Source organism: Hakea prostrata, chromosome 4 (assembly GCF_041222555.1).
Source record: "Hakea prostrata isolate BN-2017 chromosome 4, UWA_Hpros_2, whole genome shotgun sequence".
Classification (NCBI taxonomy): Eukaryota; Viridiplantae; Streptophyta; class Magnoliopsida; order Proteales; family Proteaceae; genus Hakea; species Hakea prostrata.
Genome location: NC_142603.1, coordinates 8647502 through 8666272, shown reverse-complemented (window position 1 = coordinate 8666272; position 18771 = coordinate 8647502). Strand labels below are relative to the sequence as shown.

Here is an 18771-nt window from a genome sequence, read left to right as displayed (position 1 = left end):
CATCTATTAGTTATGGGCCTCATGGCCCATTTTAGACCCAGTATTATTTTAGCCGAAAATCCCATCTGACACTTCGACTTTCCCAAATTCCATACATGCCCCGCTGCGAACTTTCGATCGATGCTGTCTGTATATTGGATTACCTCGTTAAAGAATTTTTTTGCTGCTACACAACACACCATACTCGTCGGGGTTGCTTCTCTGCTGGTTGCTAGGGTGACGGGTCGGTGATAATTCTATTCCCTTTCACCAATTGTTCTTCGTTGTCTCAATCAGCTTGTTTGTGGAAAACGGAGTTCTGGAATCAGTTTCTCATCTATAAGCATTTCATTTCGACTGGGTTCCGGAGATATTAATCGAATAGGATAACAATTAGATAAGAAGGAATGGGGGAAGGAAGAGAAGGTGACTGGGAGTGCAGCATTTGCCGGAATAGAAACTACGCATTTCGATCGTTTTGCAATAGATGTAAACAACCTCGGCTTCTAGTCGACACAAAAACCCCCGCCGATTCTAAATGGCTCCCTCGTATCGGAGATTGGATCTGTACCGGTGAGATTTTTCTTCACTTCTTATTTTTCTGAATTCTCTTTATAGCAGGCTTTGTTGTCAGTTACACTGATGAATGTTCTAAAAGCAATCCTGAATTTTCTTTTTAATTAAAAGTATGTATATACATATGCAATGGTGGTGTGTTTGATGCATCAGATTACTGATTACGCCTGGAACAAAACTTTAGACCTTCGTTTTGGGTAGAATTGTCCACCAGTTCATCGGATGATTTTGGAAGTCCTCCAACTAAGGGGAAAATTGAGACCAATACAACATACCCTAGAACTACTGAAACCGTGTTAGTGTAGTAAGTTTCCTTCCAATTGTGGGCCATTACGTTGTTGGTATCGGTTTTGTTTAGTTATGCCAATTTAGAATTGGGTCCATTTGGTTGGTTTTGTTTTTCAAATGAGTAAAAATCTCTCCTAACTCTGTTGTTGCCTGCTTGCATAGAAGAAGAAGAAACACTTGAATAATGTTAGGACCATGCTAGGCTTTGGACGCACGAGGATTTTTTATTTATTTTTAGTTTGTTTATAATGAAGCTTTTTGTGGAGAGGGAAACTATCAGGGAAGAATGTGGAAAATTGATTCTTAATGCTTCTAAGTTATGTCGCACTTCGTATCTATTTTTTCTGAAGAGATTTGGAGAAAAAAAAGGGCAAGAGCCCGAAGGGGGACGCGAGACGGGGCAGGGCGAGGGTCTGGTGCAACTATGGAATTTATGGCACGGATCATAAATGGTGATAGACTGCATTTCGGAATCTGATTTTATGGTAGGATCTTTTAGATTTTTGTTTCACAACTATTGCTTTTTTTTTTACTAATATTTGATTTGTCATTATAATATTCCTTTTAGAAACACTTTCAAATCAACGGTACAATGAAAATGATGTTCCCCCCTTCCTAACAATGGGGAGTTGTAGCTTGGTAGGGGCAGTTTCTGATTTCTCGTGAGAATGTATAAATGAGTACTGAGGATATGCATCGAACAGGAAGAAGATGAATGGTATTTTATTATGGATGTCCCGGAGGAGACTGCTGCTTTGTCCCCAGTTGGTTTTATGTTAAGCATGAACCGCTGCCTTCAGAGAAAGCAAGTCTCCCTCATAGTGTAAGCATTACAGATGGATCTGCAGAACCACATAATTTTAATGTATATAAAGAATTTTTAACAATATCGCAAACTTCCTAACTTATTCTCCTTACCATGGGTCTTAAAGTTTTGAAACATTAGAACCACACTATCTCTTTGTTGAAGTGATAAGCAGATCTAAACCAAGTCCAGAATTTTTTTTTGTTCTCCATCATAATAGTATGAATTGCTACTCTATATACTTATCAAATCTTGTCTACCAAGGAATGCTCTTAAAATTTTTAATATGCATTCATGTCAACCTTACCATATGTTTCCAATCCAAGTTATGGAGATGGTCTCAAAAAGCTTGGGCATTTTTCATTTATTCAGATAACAAATGTGTCCGACCTTTGACCTGGATAGGCTCCCGTGCAAGTCCATACATCCCTACATGTGTGCTCTGGGTCAGCTTATCCTATGAGAACCATAGAAACCATGGGCTGGCCCCAGGGGTCTTAGGAGAGTCAAACTTAGGATGCATGTGCCACTGCCCCTCCCACCTCTCTCTCCCCCTTTGCATTAGACATGTATCGCCTGATGCTATGTAGTTGAAGATAATTCTTTCCTATGATCTCGTGCATTTGATTTTATGTTAAGAACTAAGTGAATTGAAGGCGTCGCCTGTTCCATTTTAAGAATGGCTTAGTTCCCTACGTCTGTGGTTTCTTACCGATCGAAAGTGTGGCAAAATCTAGTCATTAACTTGTCTATATAGTTTAAATATTTGGCATTTGTTTTATGTCAAGCTGAAATTAGAAACTTGCAATCAATTGGGTTGAGTGGTGTGTGTGTTTTGTGTGTGTGGCTTTTGGTTTGGGATGTGGACTGGTTGGTGTGCGTATACTTGGCTTCCTTGTCCTCTTGCTGGATGCACCGTTGGTTGGGGTTGTGTTTCATTGGATCTCTAGGTTGCAGCAACAACAATTATGCATCAAGAGACAAGTGCAAAAAGTGCGGGCAACCAAAGGAGGTAGCAGCAATACCAGCAATTGCAATGCCTGGAGCTTCTCTCCCGACTTATGCAAATTATTTTGCCAGGGCACAGGGAGTGGGACTGAAGCCAGACTTGGGGACAACAGGCAATTCTGCTCTCCAACAGTCTCTTCCATTGAACCCTAATTGGTTGCTTGGCATGGCTGACAAGTATACTGCTCAGTCAACTCCTGTTTGGCCTTCAGGTGGAACTAATGTTGGTTTTCCACCTGAGAACAATAATCAGCTTCTTATGGTTCCCAAAGGATGGCGCAGTGGTGATTGGTTATGTGGCTGTGGCTTTCACAACTATTCTTCTCGTGCACAGGTAATTTTGAATTTAGATGTACTCTGTCCTGCTTAGCTTCTTGGTATGTTAACTTCTCATAGATTTTTCTTGACGGATATTATATACCTTTACTGTGTGGTGCAGTGTAAAAAATGCAATGCTCCTATGCCATCTAACACGCCTACTTTTAACACAGCAGTTAGTAATTTATTCCCGAGTAAGTGTATCTCCTCGCTACATTGGGTGATTGCTTGTGTTTCACGCTCATGTCTAAGGAAATAAATAGTTTTCTTGTGTCAAAGTTTGTCACTTGATTATGCTACCCATCCCCTTCATTGAAAAAGATCATTTAGTTTGAGCTGAAGATACCCTTAAAATTATGTTATGTTGTGTTCAGTGTGTCCACGTGATTTTCTTATGTTATCAAGGGGTATTGGCAATCATTTCTTTTGTAGTTTCATTCTTTGTTGTCTTGCTAAGTTGGAGATATCATACATTAACTTATTTATTTTTATTGACCAAGAGTCCTTGTCCTTTACCCTTAAACCAGAAAAAAAGAGTCCACTGTCTTTGTTCCCTCCTCGCTTGGAATTCTTTCTTAATCTTGGCCTTTTCATTCACATGAAGATAAACCATATTTACTTGATTGATTAGGTCGAGTAGCAAGTTCATGTGCCTTGTTTTCTTCACTGTGATTTTTAAAAAATTTAGAGTTTATATTAGTTCTACCAAGTCAATTTAATATGTGAAATTTAGTTTGGATGTTTGGAAGCCAGTTTTACTATGTTTATGCTGTTGATAGCATCTACATGGATATGCCTTGGCATCCTGTGGGTTTCAATTTCCCCCATCCTTTATAAATGCATTTTTTAACATGGCAGCTGGGTAAATTCAGTTAATCATCCTGGATTTTTTATTTTTTAATGTAAAATGTCATGGTATTTGATGTGAAAGTCTCTTGGTGTCATTATTATTATGTTTGTAGGACAGGAGAAAAATTCATACCAAAAGAATAAAAAAGGACAGGTTTATGATGATCATATAGATGCATAATAGTGCCAGTGTGCCACTAATGTAACTGGACAATGAACCTGATGGTTTGCTGTTTTTTTGAATGAAGGTCATGGGACAAAGCGGTTGGCGTCAGAGGAATTTGCTAATGAATGGGATAACAAAAGGTTGAATGCTGGAGACATAAACAATAGCTTTCTGGTATGACTTTTTGAGAAACCCATTAATGCCATTCTAACCTTTTGGGGGTTTGACACTATCCAGTGTACTTATTTTTTCTTGAAAATACCAGGCACAGGGACAGCAGCGCCCGTACCAGGGATTTGAGCAGATGGCTGGATCTAGTAATGATCAAGCACCTGGAACATATACCCCTTATCCTAGTGGAATTTCTTCAACTGCCACATCTTTACCTGTTCAACTGCAACTACCACAGTTGGCAACAATGCCTACCCTTCTTGGGAAAGGGTAATTAATCGTGCCAGCTTTTTAATTCATTCCTGTGTGCCTGATGATTGCACTGAATGTTTTTGATGTGTATCATCCAAGTAGTAGTGATTTAATAATTTTGTCCTCCATATGTTCATGTCACAGCATGGAAAGGTTTGTTTCTCAGTTTTTTATTTTTCTTTTATTTATTTGAATTACAATTTAAATGTTTGTTCTTTGTGAAGACAAGAAGTCATGAAATTTCAATTTTAGTAGATGGAAAAAATTATTCTTTTTGCTGGCAAGTGATTCAACAATTAAAGAAATGAGTTGACACCATAAATGCGTCATGCCTCACAAGATCATTGAAAAACTTATATGATGCTTCCTTGAAGCATCCTGCAAGAAGGTAGAATATCTGTATTGCTAGGTTAGGTAGTAGTGCAGCCTAGCATCCTCACCATACCACTACCTTTTCCCTTGGTGGAGTCAATTGCCTGGGAGGGGTGGGACATTCACGCCTGTCCCCCATGATAATAGCTCTATGGTGCATGACTTTCATTGCAAATTTTTATAACTTATTATTTTTATTTCATAAATAACAAATTTCTTTAAAACAAACAGGATACAAAAACAAAACAGAGAACAAATTTGGAATACATAAAACCATATATCACAGAATAAGAAGACAAGAAAGAGAGAACAAACACGACAACTGAACATCCATCCCCGGCCTGTAGTTCCTCAAGTGAATCTGTTGTAGCACAGCTGAACTAGGCTCAGTTGGTTCAGGCAAGACCTACCATTTTTTTTTTTTTTTGGGGGGGGGGGGGAGGCGTTTGAACCAAAATCCAATCCAGTCCAAGTCTTGTCAAAGAGAGAAAAAGTTAATTAATGTATGGATGTAGAATTTGAGAAACATTTAGTTACTGACAAATATTGTAGTCTTAGATTATATTCTTTCAGTCAACAAATTCGACCTCTGGTGGTTGTGTTAAGTCCTTGAAATGTGCAGTTCATTAAAAAGATCAATAGTAGACAATTTTGAGAGATCCTAAAACCTTCCCAGCCACTATAAAAGGGCTTCTTTTAAGCATTTGGACCAAGGAAAAAGTTGAATGGAATTTTTGGTCGAAAGTCAATTGCTGTGAGATGTAATGGAGGCCAGTGAAATGCTTGGTTGGTTGGTGAAATGTCTAGTTTTGGCTTGTGAGATGATAACCCAGGCCTTGATAAGAACCCTTGGTCATGTCCCTCCTATCTATTTCTTACTTCTTCTGTGTTGTTAAAATTTCTCAACCTTGGTTGTGTTCACACCTCCTTGTGGTATTGGCTGTTGAGGATTCTGATTCTGTTGCAGTGTTTGAAGCAGAATCCCATTAATTTGGTATAGAGCCATGGCTGTATGGTAGTTTTAGTATTCCGAACCAGACTTAACATTCCATGGCACAAAAAATTGACATATTCAAGTAGTTGACTAATTGTAGAACCATAATATAGCAGTGGTTTGATTCCCTGTTCCCATGGAGTGATTGACAACCAGTCCAATCAACAGTGAATAATACATTTATGGACCAACCTACTTATAGAAATCCTCCTGCAACCCACTTTGTTGAGCATGTGCAATAATCTTTGATCAAGGCATACTTCAATGGCGTCAAGATGACAATCACAATGTGAAAATGGAGTTGAAGACTTGAAGTAGTACAATAGCAAACATAACCTCCTGCTATTTAATGACTGGATGTGCTGTTTCAGACAATTACTTCAATTGGTTTGAGCTTTCTGAAGCTAAAAAGTAAAGGTTGACCCCAACAAGCTCGTGGGACTGGCATTAGGTGAAAAATGTGCAACCTAGTGTATGAGGCTCCTGCTACTGCAGGGTCTGCAAGGGGCAAATGTACACAGCTTTACTACCTTCCTTGCAAGATAAGATGATCCCAAGTCTAACTGTTATGCTGAGGCTCACCCAAAACTTATAAGAGAAATATTGGCCAACAAGAAGAGAATCCACTACATGGGAGGAGATGCATGAACAGCCAAAGGAGAAATATTTTCCCCAGGCCTTTCAAGGGATTCGACTTGACGAGCTCAAAACAATAAGTTAAGGCGTATTTATGTGGAAGAATTTGTCTAGATCTTAAGACCTACATCTAGAGGAAGCCCAAGGAGAAGCAGCCCAAGCAAGTAGTACTAGTAAGTAGTAACAATAGTAGTATAGTAGATCCCACACTCAAGTATATTATAGTTTTAATGTTTTCTTTACTAATATGTGGACATAGTTAAAAATATATATGATGGTTCAGTGACAAGTGTAAGGATGGTGGGGGGACAACGTGGTGAGTTGCTAAGTTTAGTTGAGCTGCATTAAGGATCAGCTTTAAGCCAATATTTATTTGCACTTATAATGGATGATTTAACCATAGACATTCAAATGAGGTTCCTTGGTGGCTTGGTGTAAGTTTTTTTCCGATGATATTGTTTTGATGGACGAGACATAAGTAGGGATTAATACCAAGTTAGAATCATGGAGAGCAACTTTGGAATCCAAAGACTTTAAACTAAGTAGAACAAAGATGGAATATGTAGTGCATAACTTTGGTTGTGATCAGACGCATGATGAAGTGGTGAAACTTGATGAGAAGGAGATTCCACAAAGCAATTATTTTAGGTACCTTCGAGCAATCAATTATAAAAATAAAATAAAATAAGGTGATGTAGAGGGATGATGTTTTCCAAAGAATTAAAATTGAGTGGATGAAATGGAGAGTTGTGTCCGGGGTCTTGTGTGATTGACATATTTCTTTTAAAGTTCAAGGGAAAATTCTATAGGGCCATTATAGGACCAGCTGTGATATATAGTGCAGAGTGTCAAGCTGTTAAGAAACATCATATAGATAAAGTAAGTGTAGTAAATGTAGCAGAAAGAAGGATGTTGAGATGGATGAGTGGCAAAACTAGGAAGGATAAGATGAGGAATGATCTTATTGGAGCTGGTCTTGGAGTAGCTCAGTAGCTCCGACAAATGTCAACATTCTCTTCTAATTTGATTCAGTCTTACATATTTTAGTTGTAGGAGAATTAGCTGCAAATATTGGATGCCAAAGTATGATATGGAAAAGTTGTCACTCATCTGTTGTTTCCTATGTTTTTTGCAGTGCAAAACAATGGCGTGATGGAGATTGGATGTGCCCAAACTGCAATAACCATAATTATGCATCTCGATCACACTGCAATAGGTATGCACCAATATCTAATGTTTCTTCAAATATATGATAAAATCGCTCAATTAATAACGACAAGTACGTCGGCCTCCCAGCTAGCTTCTACGGCCTCTCTATCCTGACTGAAAATTAGTAGGCTATCTGGAAAAAATTTCACATGTATGGCATGTCCACTGACTTATTCATGTTGTCTGGTGTAAAGTAGTTCATGTTATGCTGAAATAAAGCCTTCTTTTCTGGCTTCTTTAGCCATGGTATCGAATGGATTGGAAGTCTAATTAGCAATGCAACCCCAACCCCCCCCCCCCAAAAAAAAAAAAAAAAAAAAGAAAGAAAGAAAGAAAGAAAAAGAAGAAGAAAAAAGGAAAAGGAATAACCAAGGGAGAAACCAAAATTCAAAAAGGTTTCTCACTGAGTCCAGAGTGAGAGATGTGATCCCTCTTCCTCTTAGTCTTCAGAGAGAGTACTGGTGGTGGTAATGTTGGTTATAATTTAGACACAAAACTGGTAGTGCTCATAGTATCTATTGCAGAGTAGATTTTCCAGGTTCAATAGAAAACACGTAAAACAAAATCAGCAGACTAGAGCAGCAGGAGACTCTGGTCTGCTGCCCCCTTTTGAATGCTTTTATGTTTTTAAACTATTCTTATGATCTTGCATGGCCTTGAACAGAACCGATTGGAGGGCAAGAATCGGCCCCCTTTAGTGGGAAAGGCTTTGTTGTTGTTGTTGTTGTTGTTTGTTTGCTTTAATGCATTTTGAGCTTTTGTCCTTTATAGTGCTCTTTAAAGTGTTGGTTTTCCATCAATGGTCTACACTTCTACTTTCTAACAGTTTGGAAATCTCCTTTCAGATGTATGACACAAAGAGCGACACTTAGCCATCCTGTTAGCATTCCATAGTCTCTATTCACTCGAGGCGTTGTAAGGTTGTAGCATTGACTCTTGGCCTTTTTTTTTTTTTCTCCCCCCCCCCCCCCCAAAAAAAAAAAAAAAAATCCCTTCTTTCTTCTAAGTTTTGTTTTCTATATGAATGATTTAGCCTGTTGTACTATTTTGCTTGGAGGCCTAGATTGGTTTTTTTTCTTCTTCTTTTTCTTATAGTTATTAGCTTTCCATTAAGGGTTCTACTTTGTGTTCCTGTAGTCTGCCAACTTTTCAGCCTTCAAAGATGCAGTAATAATTTTGTGATGTAGGAGTGGTGCAATTACATGATTATTACTTTGATTGCGAATAATGCTTTGAGTGCTTGATGTAGTATATTTTGTGTAGTGTATGCTCTTTGATTTGTTCAGAGTTTTAACCATTCTAACGTTCACATAATATGAAAGGGGAGCTTGATGCCAGAGCCTTGTTTCCTTAAACTTGGGTGATATTGCTTATGCTTGATGAACTCTACATTTTTCTTCTTTTCTTTCTTTCTATCTGGTAAAAGATGAACTAAACCATTTACTTAAGAAGGAAAAAAAGGAGGTAGTATGATGGAGAGCGGTTAGATATTTGACGAGTGTCTTTAACTTTTATTTCCGTTGCTGATAATAATGATCCACCCTGTAGATAGTTTACCTTCGATTCCCATTTGCAACCCTTTTACCCATATTTCTTCGGATCGTCAAACCTCAGTAATGCAACAACTCCATTCTTACCTCAATGGCCATTCTTCTGCTCCTATAAAATTCCCTAACTTGCTGGGTCTACGCGGCACCTCTCAATTTACAGGAACCTACTCTTCCTCTCATTCCTTCCAATATAATACTGCCATGGTACGCTTTCTATTTGCCAACCAAGTGAAAGTTACGTCACTTCAGTCTTGTTAACTGCGTTGCCATTTACAACACTTTGATGAAACACCCAATATAGATCTTCTGGATGAAACACTTACCAGAAAATCGAGTAATGATGCATGATTCATTGATTGATTTGTGAGGATCAGTGTGCTTGCTTGCTCCCCCCCTTTATTTATTTATATATTTATTTATCATATAGCGGGTTCAACTTCAGTGCTGATGTGCAGCACTGTGCTGTCAATGGTCGAACTTTCGATTTTGACTGAGATTTCGATCTCGATCGTTGGTAACAGGTGCTGCGCATTTAATGCTCAGCATTCATGTCTGCCCCTTTTATGTCTCTGGACCTTTATGGGCCTATGAGCTCAATTATAATGCCTTAGAATTAGAAGCCACGATACATCTAAGGAATTGATGTGGGATCGCGGTGGTCCATGACATGTTACACCCTCACATGCTCATGCAGAGGAAGGTTTCCCCACGTTCCTTCCATCCTTTAGTAGGTTTGAGATACTGAACCCAGAATTGATAAGGAAGTGGACGGCACTTCAGGGCTGGGGCCCAGAAGTCTTCCAGGCGGCCCACATGTGTGGAATGTGCATTAAGGAGGTTTTAATGGGCTGGGTCAGGCCAGAAATGGGAAGGAGAAGTGTAGCACAATTATTGATGAGAAGAAATCATCAATTATAATGATTTCATTGCGTAATCATGTTTTGGAGGATTAGTTCAGGATACCATGTGAATATGATCGCCACTCATGGACTGCAATCATATTACTTAATAATGTTGTTTGACCTAATTATACCAAGTTAATACAGATCTATGGAAATTTTGGGATTCTTCTAAAAGAAACCCACTATTTTTAAAGAATTAGATTGCATGTTGTTAGATTTTGGATGGCAATTGGAAATTTTACACTCAGTTGGCCATAACCAACATCTCTTAGTGAGGTCGAGAGTTTGACTTTTGTTAAACAATGTGTTGACTTTCTAGTCCGGAAGGCCCTATAGTTTTCAAGCGCGATAGATTGGGCATGTTTCTCTCAGTGGTTGGTGCATCTTTGCTATCCTCCCACTCCTGCTTGCTTCGAATGAATGTAAACAAGGAGTTCAACTTTTGGTGGGGTATATGTAATATCCGCACCCCTATTCCCCTGGTAAAATATATATAGAGGCATTTCAAAATAAAATTTACATTTACCAAGTTCTATAATAAGTCTAACCCTAAGCTAATACCATTATTAACACTTGAAAAATACATTTTCCTTTTAGGTTAGCTTAACCTACAAGGAGAGGGTATCTAAATCCATTTCAAATCTCATATTAAACTACTTACGATAGGTAGACTTGACTACTTTCGCGTAGAATCTTAATATGTAATGCTCAAAACCTAACACTGACTCGTCCGACACCTCTCTCCCCCACAACCAATGTTCTTTTCTTTTTTCTCTTTCCTTTCTTTTTGTTACCCTTGAAGGTTGCTTCAGTGCAGCAAAAGTTGTGGGCAACCAAGCATGGCATGCTGCATGCCAAGATTCATGGAACACATAATTGTGGACACAAAAGAACCTTCTATAGATAGTGATATCCGCTATGATTTATTATAATGTTGGTCATTTGGAACAGGCTAGAGGCTGGTGGAATTAGATGAGGGCCTCCTATTTCTTATCTAACTTAGGAATCCCTCACTCTCCTTCTTTTTCAATTTTTTTTCGTTTTCTACAAAGATCACCTTTTAAATGCTTTATAATTAAATACTTAATGTGAATCTAAGATACCATACTTATTGAAAGGAAAAAGGGTGGTTATTCAGACCTACCGTGTAGAAAACGTCTATTAAAACCTAAAATACAAAAAGTTATACATGTTTGGACTGGGTCTCCCCGAGTTCCCAAAGGGATGAACACATTGAAAGCAGTAAAGACAAAGTAGTTAGTATTACCATTACCATTTCTACAATCCTACCGCTATAAAGAAGTGTGTTTTGATTGGGCAATTTATTTTAGGAGTTTTCTTGCTATAGGGGTGCAAAGGTAACATAATAATAATGAGCTAAATGACAAGTATCTCTGTTTCTAGTCGGGCTAATGACAAATACCCCCTTTAATTACACTTAATTTTAGATGTCAAATGGTCATATTAGTGTTGAACATTTTAACACCTAAATGTCTCCATTCAATAGAGGTAGAAATGCCTCCTTCATCCATCTTCTTTCTTTTAAAACAAAATCTCTTACTCAATATTGTAGGTTCTATCTTTCTTTGGCCACTACCTCACATTTTATGGTTGCATCCCAAGCCTAGTCTTTTTATCCCTCATTATAGAAGATAACTTATCCTAACCTTTCGTCACTACACATTTACAGAAGTTCATCGCTTCACAACCCAGCGGTTTTTATGGCCTTGTGTAGTTCGAAGGCCTCTTTAAATCTATGGCTAGAATGTATGTCTGGTGTCTTAAGCGCTTACTTAACACAGTGTGAAGTGAGCTCAAAGACCGTTTACTTCATATTCAAGTGGTTTCATACTACTCCATTTGATCTGTCGTCCTCTTCATTATAGGGGGGCTAGGCCTGACCCCTAAGCCCTCTATACAAAACTAGAAGTAACCAATCCAAATCAAGACAAAAGATTAGACAATCAAGCATAACATTCACGAATAGATGGGAGTCCTAAGAATTATGTGTATTTAACTCTTCTACTTGGAGGAAATCTCCAAGGATGGCCCGTTAGATCGGAACTCGAGATAAATTTGCTTCCTAAATGTGGGATAGAGGGGCATAAGAATAGCGATTCCTGATTCGATGCACCCCATCCTACCAAGTATCTTAATTCACAAGTAATTGGAAAGATCCGGGTCTCAAAAGTAGATGTAATAATGCAAAGGGGAGGGAAATATATCGGTTTTACCTAAGTGTTGTACATTGCTATCAGCTGGTTTTTTTTTTTTTTTTGGTAAGCTATCAGCTGGTTTTTAATTTCTACTGAATGGATCAAAGATCAGGCGAGGGAATTATAACAGTATACCGTATCTTCACCTAAATCCTGTCCGTTGTCATTATCTGATTTTAATATTTATTTAATAGATCAACGATCGACCGACGATGTGGGACCCTTTTCGAAAAAGAGTCATAACAAAGTCCGCTCCCGTAACGGTCACACTACATGCGTTACACCCCTAAAAGTCTAAGAAATCCTTTTTTTTTTTTTGGTCAAAAAAGATCTAAGAAATCCATTTATATGGCCCAAACGGTCTGACAAATGCCTTCTACTTTACAATTGTGACTGGTTGGAGTATGGAAATTTCATACTTCCACACTTCTCAGAAGCTTCTTTTTGGTTGAGATCCTATTTCTTGAAAGGGCCCAAAATAATAATGTCTTTTGAATAACCTTTACATCTTGCTTGTTTAGTTGAAACCAAGAACGTTTTATTTTCTGTCTAAGGTGATTTGCATGAAATAGAATTGTTTTTCTTTCTTATTCCATAATTTTGGTCTGTATACTCCTTGGTTATTCAAAGAGAACTTATTAGAAAATGGGAATAATTTGTAGAGAGAGGAAAGAACAAAGTGAAGAGAGATCCAAAGTGATGTCCTCTCAAGTGACCTTTAAGCTAAAAACCAAACGAGTACAAAAGAGGTCCTCACTAAAACATAGGAAACCTTTCTCGGTGTTTTGGTTATTAAGATTCTGTACTACTTGATATCAACTTCTCCAGTTCCTTCAACTATGCTGACTTTGCTTTATGACAAAAAAAAAAAAAAAACTCACTCTACTACCACCTATATCGATGCTTATGCAAGTCAAGTCTATCTCTCGATTCTCTTAGCTTTTTATTTAAAAGGATACTTCAACACCATTGTCGCAACAACGAAAGATTGTTCCCCTCCTTTTTGTACTCATCTTCTAGTTTTGAAGTTGGTTTCCTAATACAAGAAATCTATAAATTATTAAATTCTAACAATCAAAGGATAATGTACTTATTGGGCAAATTGAGAACCCCTATTAAATTTACACTTAATTCTACTTATAATTAAACTTTTGAACATTTTTACACAGATTTAAGAATTTATACATACATTAAGGTGCCTGTTTGGTTACATGAGTCTGGAGATTTCAAATATCTGGAGATTTCAAATCTATGGAGTTATAATTTATAAAATTAGATGTTTGGTTGTGGAATGAAATCTGTGGATCCATCCTAAAAAACTATTTGATCGATGTAATTTTTGTGAATGTGCAAATGTATAGTTTTTTTGAAATCTCTGGATTTCACCCATTACCCATAAATCTACAGATTCACGTTTTTAGTGTAAAAAGGTAAATCTTTAGATTTCATGAATCTAGAGATTTTTACAACCAAACGGGTATAATTCTCAGATTCATGAATCCAGAGATTTGAAATCTCTAAATTCATGCAACTAAACAGGCCTTAAGAGAGTCCAAACTATAAAACTCTCCTAACAAGAGAATCGGTTACTTTATTCACCTCCTTTGTATAATCTCACCTCTATAACGAAGACGATGGCATGTGAGTAAAATTTTTCAACCAACTTTTTCTAGACAGGCAGCACGGTAGTCCTGTCCTCCTGTTGGTAGACTCAATAAAAGGGTGTGTGTTTTTTTTTCCGTTGAAAATTTTTAAATATTTTTGTTGATGAAAGGGTAACTCAATTTACTTGGGACATGTAGACCATTGGATTCACATCCAAACGTACCAGAAAAGAAAAAAAAGGAAGAAGATTTGACGTTCAATAAATGATGAACCCCACAATATTCACAGGACACGTCATCTCGAGGTCCTATATAAGTATCTCTACGTCAACAGTCTTTTCTACACACGTGCTTGTCTCTCGCCCCAAGCAAAATTACTCTTATACCGAAACTCAAAAACGTCCAACGGAACCAGCGTCAAAAAGAATTTCAAAACGATAAAAATAAATCTCTCTTTCTCTCTCTCTCTCTCTCTTACTGTGTTTCCACTTCTCTCTTTGCCTCTGGAGTCCAACCGGCTCTTCTCGTATCGCGCTCGCAGCGCCGCTTCGACCAGAAGAACGCCACCGGAAGTTGTAGCAACCTCCGCTTAAACGAGGTCATAAACAGTGACAACCAGATCTTTTCGAATTCTTTAGATTCATTTTCTGCTTGATTTTTACAATGTGCGTGTTTTCTCAAGTGATTCTTTCATCAATTTGTTCTCGGTGATTCTTTCTAGTGATTTTGCTTCTGAGTGTTTGCCCTAACCTTACTTGTTGCTAATCTCCAGTTTTTCATTATAATCAATGTTAAATTTATTTATTTTTCTTTGGTTCTTTTTTCATTTCCTGGTTTCGATTTTTTTTTTTCTTTCTTCTTTTTCTCTTGGCTTTGGCCTGCTGGAATCAATGTGATGCCCTTACCTTCATTTTACTTAATTCTGCTGCTGCTATTCTTCGTCAGAATTGAAGACTAGAACTTTCTCCTGAAGTCAAATTGCCATTACAAACAAGTGAAGTACTTGGTTAAGTAATTATTTTGTGATCCTTCTTAACTTCTCTTTTCTGATTTCAGCTGAACTGGTCTGGCTAACCATTTATCTGCTAAGGTTCCACAATGATTGGATCCTTTCTAACCAGAGGACTCGTGTAAGTTGCTCACTGAATGGCTGTTAATGGTGGTTTTCTTTTGCTGTTTTGGACAGCTCACTTTCTGCTTATGGTGTTGCAGGATGGTTTTTGGCTATGCTTATCCAGCTTATGAGTGTTTTAAAACTGTGGAGAAAAACAAGCCAGAGATCGAACAGCTCCGGTTTTGGTGTCAATATTGGTATATATATGTTGACTTGAGTCTTAGATGGACATATTTCCCCAATTTTAGAAAGCTTATTTTTTTAGGTCTGGATGAACAGAATTTTCCAATCCTAATAGTTCTTTGGTTTTTGTAGGATCCTAGTTGCAATGCTTACAGTCTTTGAGAGGGTTGGAGATCCTTTAATATCATGGTAAAGGAACAAAAAAATTGGAAAGGCTTTGAACACACTGCTGTAATAAGAATTTATTTTACATTGTCTTGTTTTCTTGCAGGGTACCTATGTACAGTGAGGCCAAATTGGCTTTCTTTATATATTTGTGGTATCCTAAAACAAAGGTACAGGTTTCCCTTCATGAATTATAAAGATTGTGTCTTATATAATCAACCATTTTGTTGTACTCCCCCTCATGTTGGCTATATTGTTTCAGGGAACAACATATGTATATGATTCCTTCTTCAGGCCATACCTTGTGAAGCATGAGAATGAAATTGATCGTAACCTGTTAGAGATAAGGGCTAGGGCAGGGGACATTGCATTCATATATTGGCAAAGGGCTGCAAGCTATGGTCAGACAAGAGTTTTTGAGATTTTGCAGTATGTTGCAATTCAGCCCCCCCCAACCCCCCTCCCCCCCCACACACAGATTTTTTTTTTTTTTTTTTTTTTTTTTTGAAATTTCCATTAACCGAAAGAAATGAACCCGCGAACAGCCAGGCAACCGGAGAGCATAACTCCCGAGCCAAGGAACGGAAATAGGCCAAACCGCGACACGGGACGACAGGGCCCTCCGCAAGAGCACCCAAGACGCCAACAAAACAAGAGCACAGAGGAAAGAGAGCAAACCCAAACCCCACCAGACAAGCAAGGAGGAGCGGAACAGAGAGACCAAACAACGACCACAAGAAGAGAACAACGAAAGAAAACAAAGCCCAGCGAAGCCCCCCAACACGAGGCAAGAGAGACGCGAAACAGATCGAGCAAAGAACCACGCACCCACACCAAGACACGCGAATTCAAAAACCAGGGAGGCAGGACACAGGAGCAAAGACCACCGGAACCCAAAGAAGGAGAAAAGGGAGCCCAAAAAGACTGCAACCAAAGGTGCCAAACAAGAAGAACAAGGGAGAGAGACCCCAAACAAACAAGACCAGAGAAGGGCCGGGAAGAGAAGGAGCACCAAACAACGCAAACACCAAAAAAAGACCAAGGACCGCACCCACGAGAACAGAAGGAAAGAGAAAACCCGACCCGAACAAGAAAAAAAGGACCCAAAACAACAACACCAACGACAGACGAGCCCCCAAGAAAAGAGAAGGAACAAAAAAAGCCACCCCACAAAAGAGGAAAGAAAGAAGGACCCGAGAAAAGAGGAGGAGAGGACCCAAAAGATGACAACGCGAGACACAAAACACCCGAGCCACCCAAAGAACCCCAGAACAGGATCCACACTATATGACACCACTCACTAATCCAAAGAATCCTTGATAACCACGCCAGAAGGGTCAACCGGATAAAAACCGAGTTGATAGTAACTACAACTAGACCAAAGAACGAGTCTGAAAAGTTTCCAAGCCAGTTTCATCAAAAATGCCATGTTCGAAACAGGTATTAAATGATAACAAGGATAAATTAACATTGAAATGACTTCATTTAATCAACCAGGATATAAGTAGGTTGTCATGCACTATTCCAATTCCTTTGCACCATGAGCTAATTTGTGTACTTTGCTGTCCACCAAACCCAAGAAAGAACAGAGACAGCAAGTTATTTTGTTGTGATCACATATTTGTAAATTTGTCTCAAGTATAGCACTGGGGTTTCTAGGGTATAATCAGTCACAATTAATAAAATAATGGATGTGTGTATACTCGGTGATTTAGTTTTGGTATATTCTGGTGACATCTCCTTGGTTACAGGATCCTGTGTGTTTAAATGCATTATCATCAACTATGTTAATGAGTAAACAACTCTGCATATTTCTCTTGCACCTAAAATAGAGAAAAATCTTACCAGATCACCTCTTGTTTTATGTTAATGATTAAACTACTCAGCATATTTCTCTTGTACCTAAAATAGAGAAAAATCTTACCACATCACCTCTTGTTTTATTGGAATTTTAGCGAAAATGGGATGTTTGATTAATGGATTTATTTATTTTAATAGGATATTGTGTGTGCAATGCAGTTAGATAAACTATGTTGATTAAACTACCAAGCTAATTTCTTCTGCTTAAAACAGACATAAAATTCTTAAATCATATCGCATATTGTTTTAGTCAATAGATATACTTATTAGAAGATCTTTAAATAAAATAAGAGACATGGTATCTTCATTCTGATAAAAGCTTACTAAGTACACAGATGCAGCTGTAGATTTATTGCTCCTGTGCGACTTTGTCTATTAACTTTCTTGGTTTTCTGCCATTATTGTATCCCCTGATAACTTTGTTTGCAATTGCATGTAATATGTAACTTATGGATAAACTTGGGACAGAAATAAACATAGAAACACTTGTAGTTTTTGATTAAAAGACATTAAAGCTAATGCTATTACAATTCTGTAAGCTTGAAAGACAATTCTTTTGACCCTCGTCCATTGGACTTTACAGCAGCAACAGCAGAGTACCGGGGTTCGCCCAACTCCACCGATTGCTCCAACTCGACAGAACTCCACTAGTAAAGAGCAAGAACAGGTCCAAAAGCCACCATCACGAACTTCCAGTGCAGTTTCAACCGAGAAGCAGACTGAACGAGCAACTGAAGAAGCTGAACCTCCGCAATCGCCTTCTGTTGCACTCCCTGCAGTTGTGCAGCCCCAAATAGCGGTTTCTGCTGAACCTGCTGCGGAGGTTAGTGTCCAAACAACACAGAAGGAAGCAGAAGCAATGCAGATAGTGGCAGCCCAACCCTCAGAAAATGGAAATGCAAAAACACAGCCTCAGGAAATGATTATGGACGAAGCTATTAGGGTCACACGTGGAAGATTGAGGAAGAACAGATCTGTAGTAAACCGTCAGTAAGGGTTCCCTGTTATCCTCTGCCTTCCTTGGATCTAAGGTTTGGTAGAAGCAAATGTAAAGTATTAAGAATAAAAGACTGAAAGGTAGAGGAGAAAGAAAAGCTTAGGTGGTGGCGTTGGTAGCTTTGATACTCTGATATATTCTTTTAAGCTTCTGTTCATCTTCAATTCATTGGTTTATGAAAATCATCCTTTGGTGGAGGGGGGCAAAGGAGACACAGCAGGCGAGTCAAGTTGATAGAGGCCAAGCGACGGACCAACAAAACGGAATAGAATCCATGCCCCAATAATAATGAAAATGGAGGCGTAGGCAAATTTGTTGAGCCAAAAGAGCAAACCCTTCTCCCCCACGTACAGCTCCAATGCTTTCTCGGCCATGGTCATGGATTCCCAGTCCTTGGGAGGACTGGGTGTCTTGGGCCGTCCACCACCACCACCATCGCTTTCCTGCTTTAACCGTTTAGATCTTCTTGAAATTCGTTTGAATCTTATCTCAGGAGAGTTGGGTGGCGTTACAACAGGTGGTGGTGGTGGTGGCGGCGGCGTTTCACCAGCGCTGTC

General features: G+C 38.5%; 2 protein-coding genes across 2 annotated transcripts; both read left to right on the top strand.

Annotated features, from left to right (window-relative positions):
- The first annotated feature begins 97 nt into the window (after window positions 1–97).
- Window positions 98–8589, top strand: LOC149017625 (zinc finger (Ran-binding) family protein). The gene is made up of 7 exons (XM_089151938.1): window positions 98–552; window positions 2599–2990; window positions 3096–3168; window positions 4072–4163; window positions 4255–4430; window positions 7550–7630; window positions 8469–8589. The coding sequence occupies exons 1-7, from the start codon at window positions 387–389 to the stop codon at window positions 8515–8517; spliced, it is 1029 nt and encodes a 342-aa protein (XP_089008064.1). The 5' UTR covers window positions 98–386; the 3' UTR covers window positions 8518–8589.
- A 5666-nt stretch (window positions 8590–14255) lies between these two features.
- LOC149017624 (putative HVA22-like protein g) lies at window positions 14256–18698 on the top strand. The gene is made up of 7 exons (XM_089151937.1): window positions 14256–14493; window positions 14952–15025; window positions 15108–15206; window positions 15325–15381; window positions 15464–15527; window positions 15620–15821; window positions 17793–18698. Exons 2-7 carry the CDS (start codon window positions 14994–14996, stop codon window positions 18209–18211), a joined length of 873 nt encoding a protein of 290 aa, XP_089008063.1. The 5' UTR covers window positions 14256–14493; window positions 14952–14993; the 3' UTR covers window positions 18212–18698.
- Window positions 18699–18771: the final 73 nt, after the last annotated feature.

Coding starts and splice junctions, on each gene's coding strand:
- LOC149017625 (XM_089151938.1), top strand. CDS start 387: ATGGGGGAAGGAAGAGAAGGTGACTGGGAGTGCAGCATTTGCCGGAAT. Junction 2,991..3,095: donor ACTATTCTTCTCGTGCACAG/GTAATTTTGAAT, acceptor TGTGTGGTGCAG/TGTAAAAAATGCAATGCTCC. Junction 3,169..4,071: donor AGTTAGTAATTTATTCCCGA/GTAAGTGTATCT, acceptor TTTTGAATGAAG/GTCATGGGACAAAGCGGTTG.
- LOC149017624 (XM_089151937.1), top strand. CDS start 14,994: ATGATTGGATCCTTTCTAACCAGAGGACTCGT. Junction 15,207..15,324: donor CGGTTTTGGTGTCAATATTG/GTATATATATGT, acceptor TGGTTTTTGTAG/GATCCTAGTTGCAATGCTTA. Junction 15,382..15,463: donor GGAGATCCTTTAATATCATG/GTAAAGGAACAA, acceptor GTTTTCTTGCAG/GGTACCTATGTACAGTGAGG.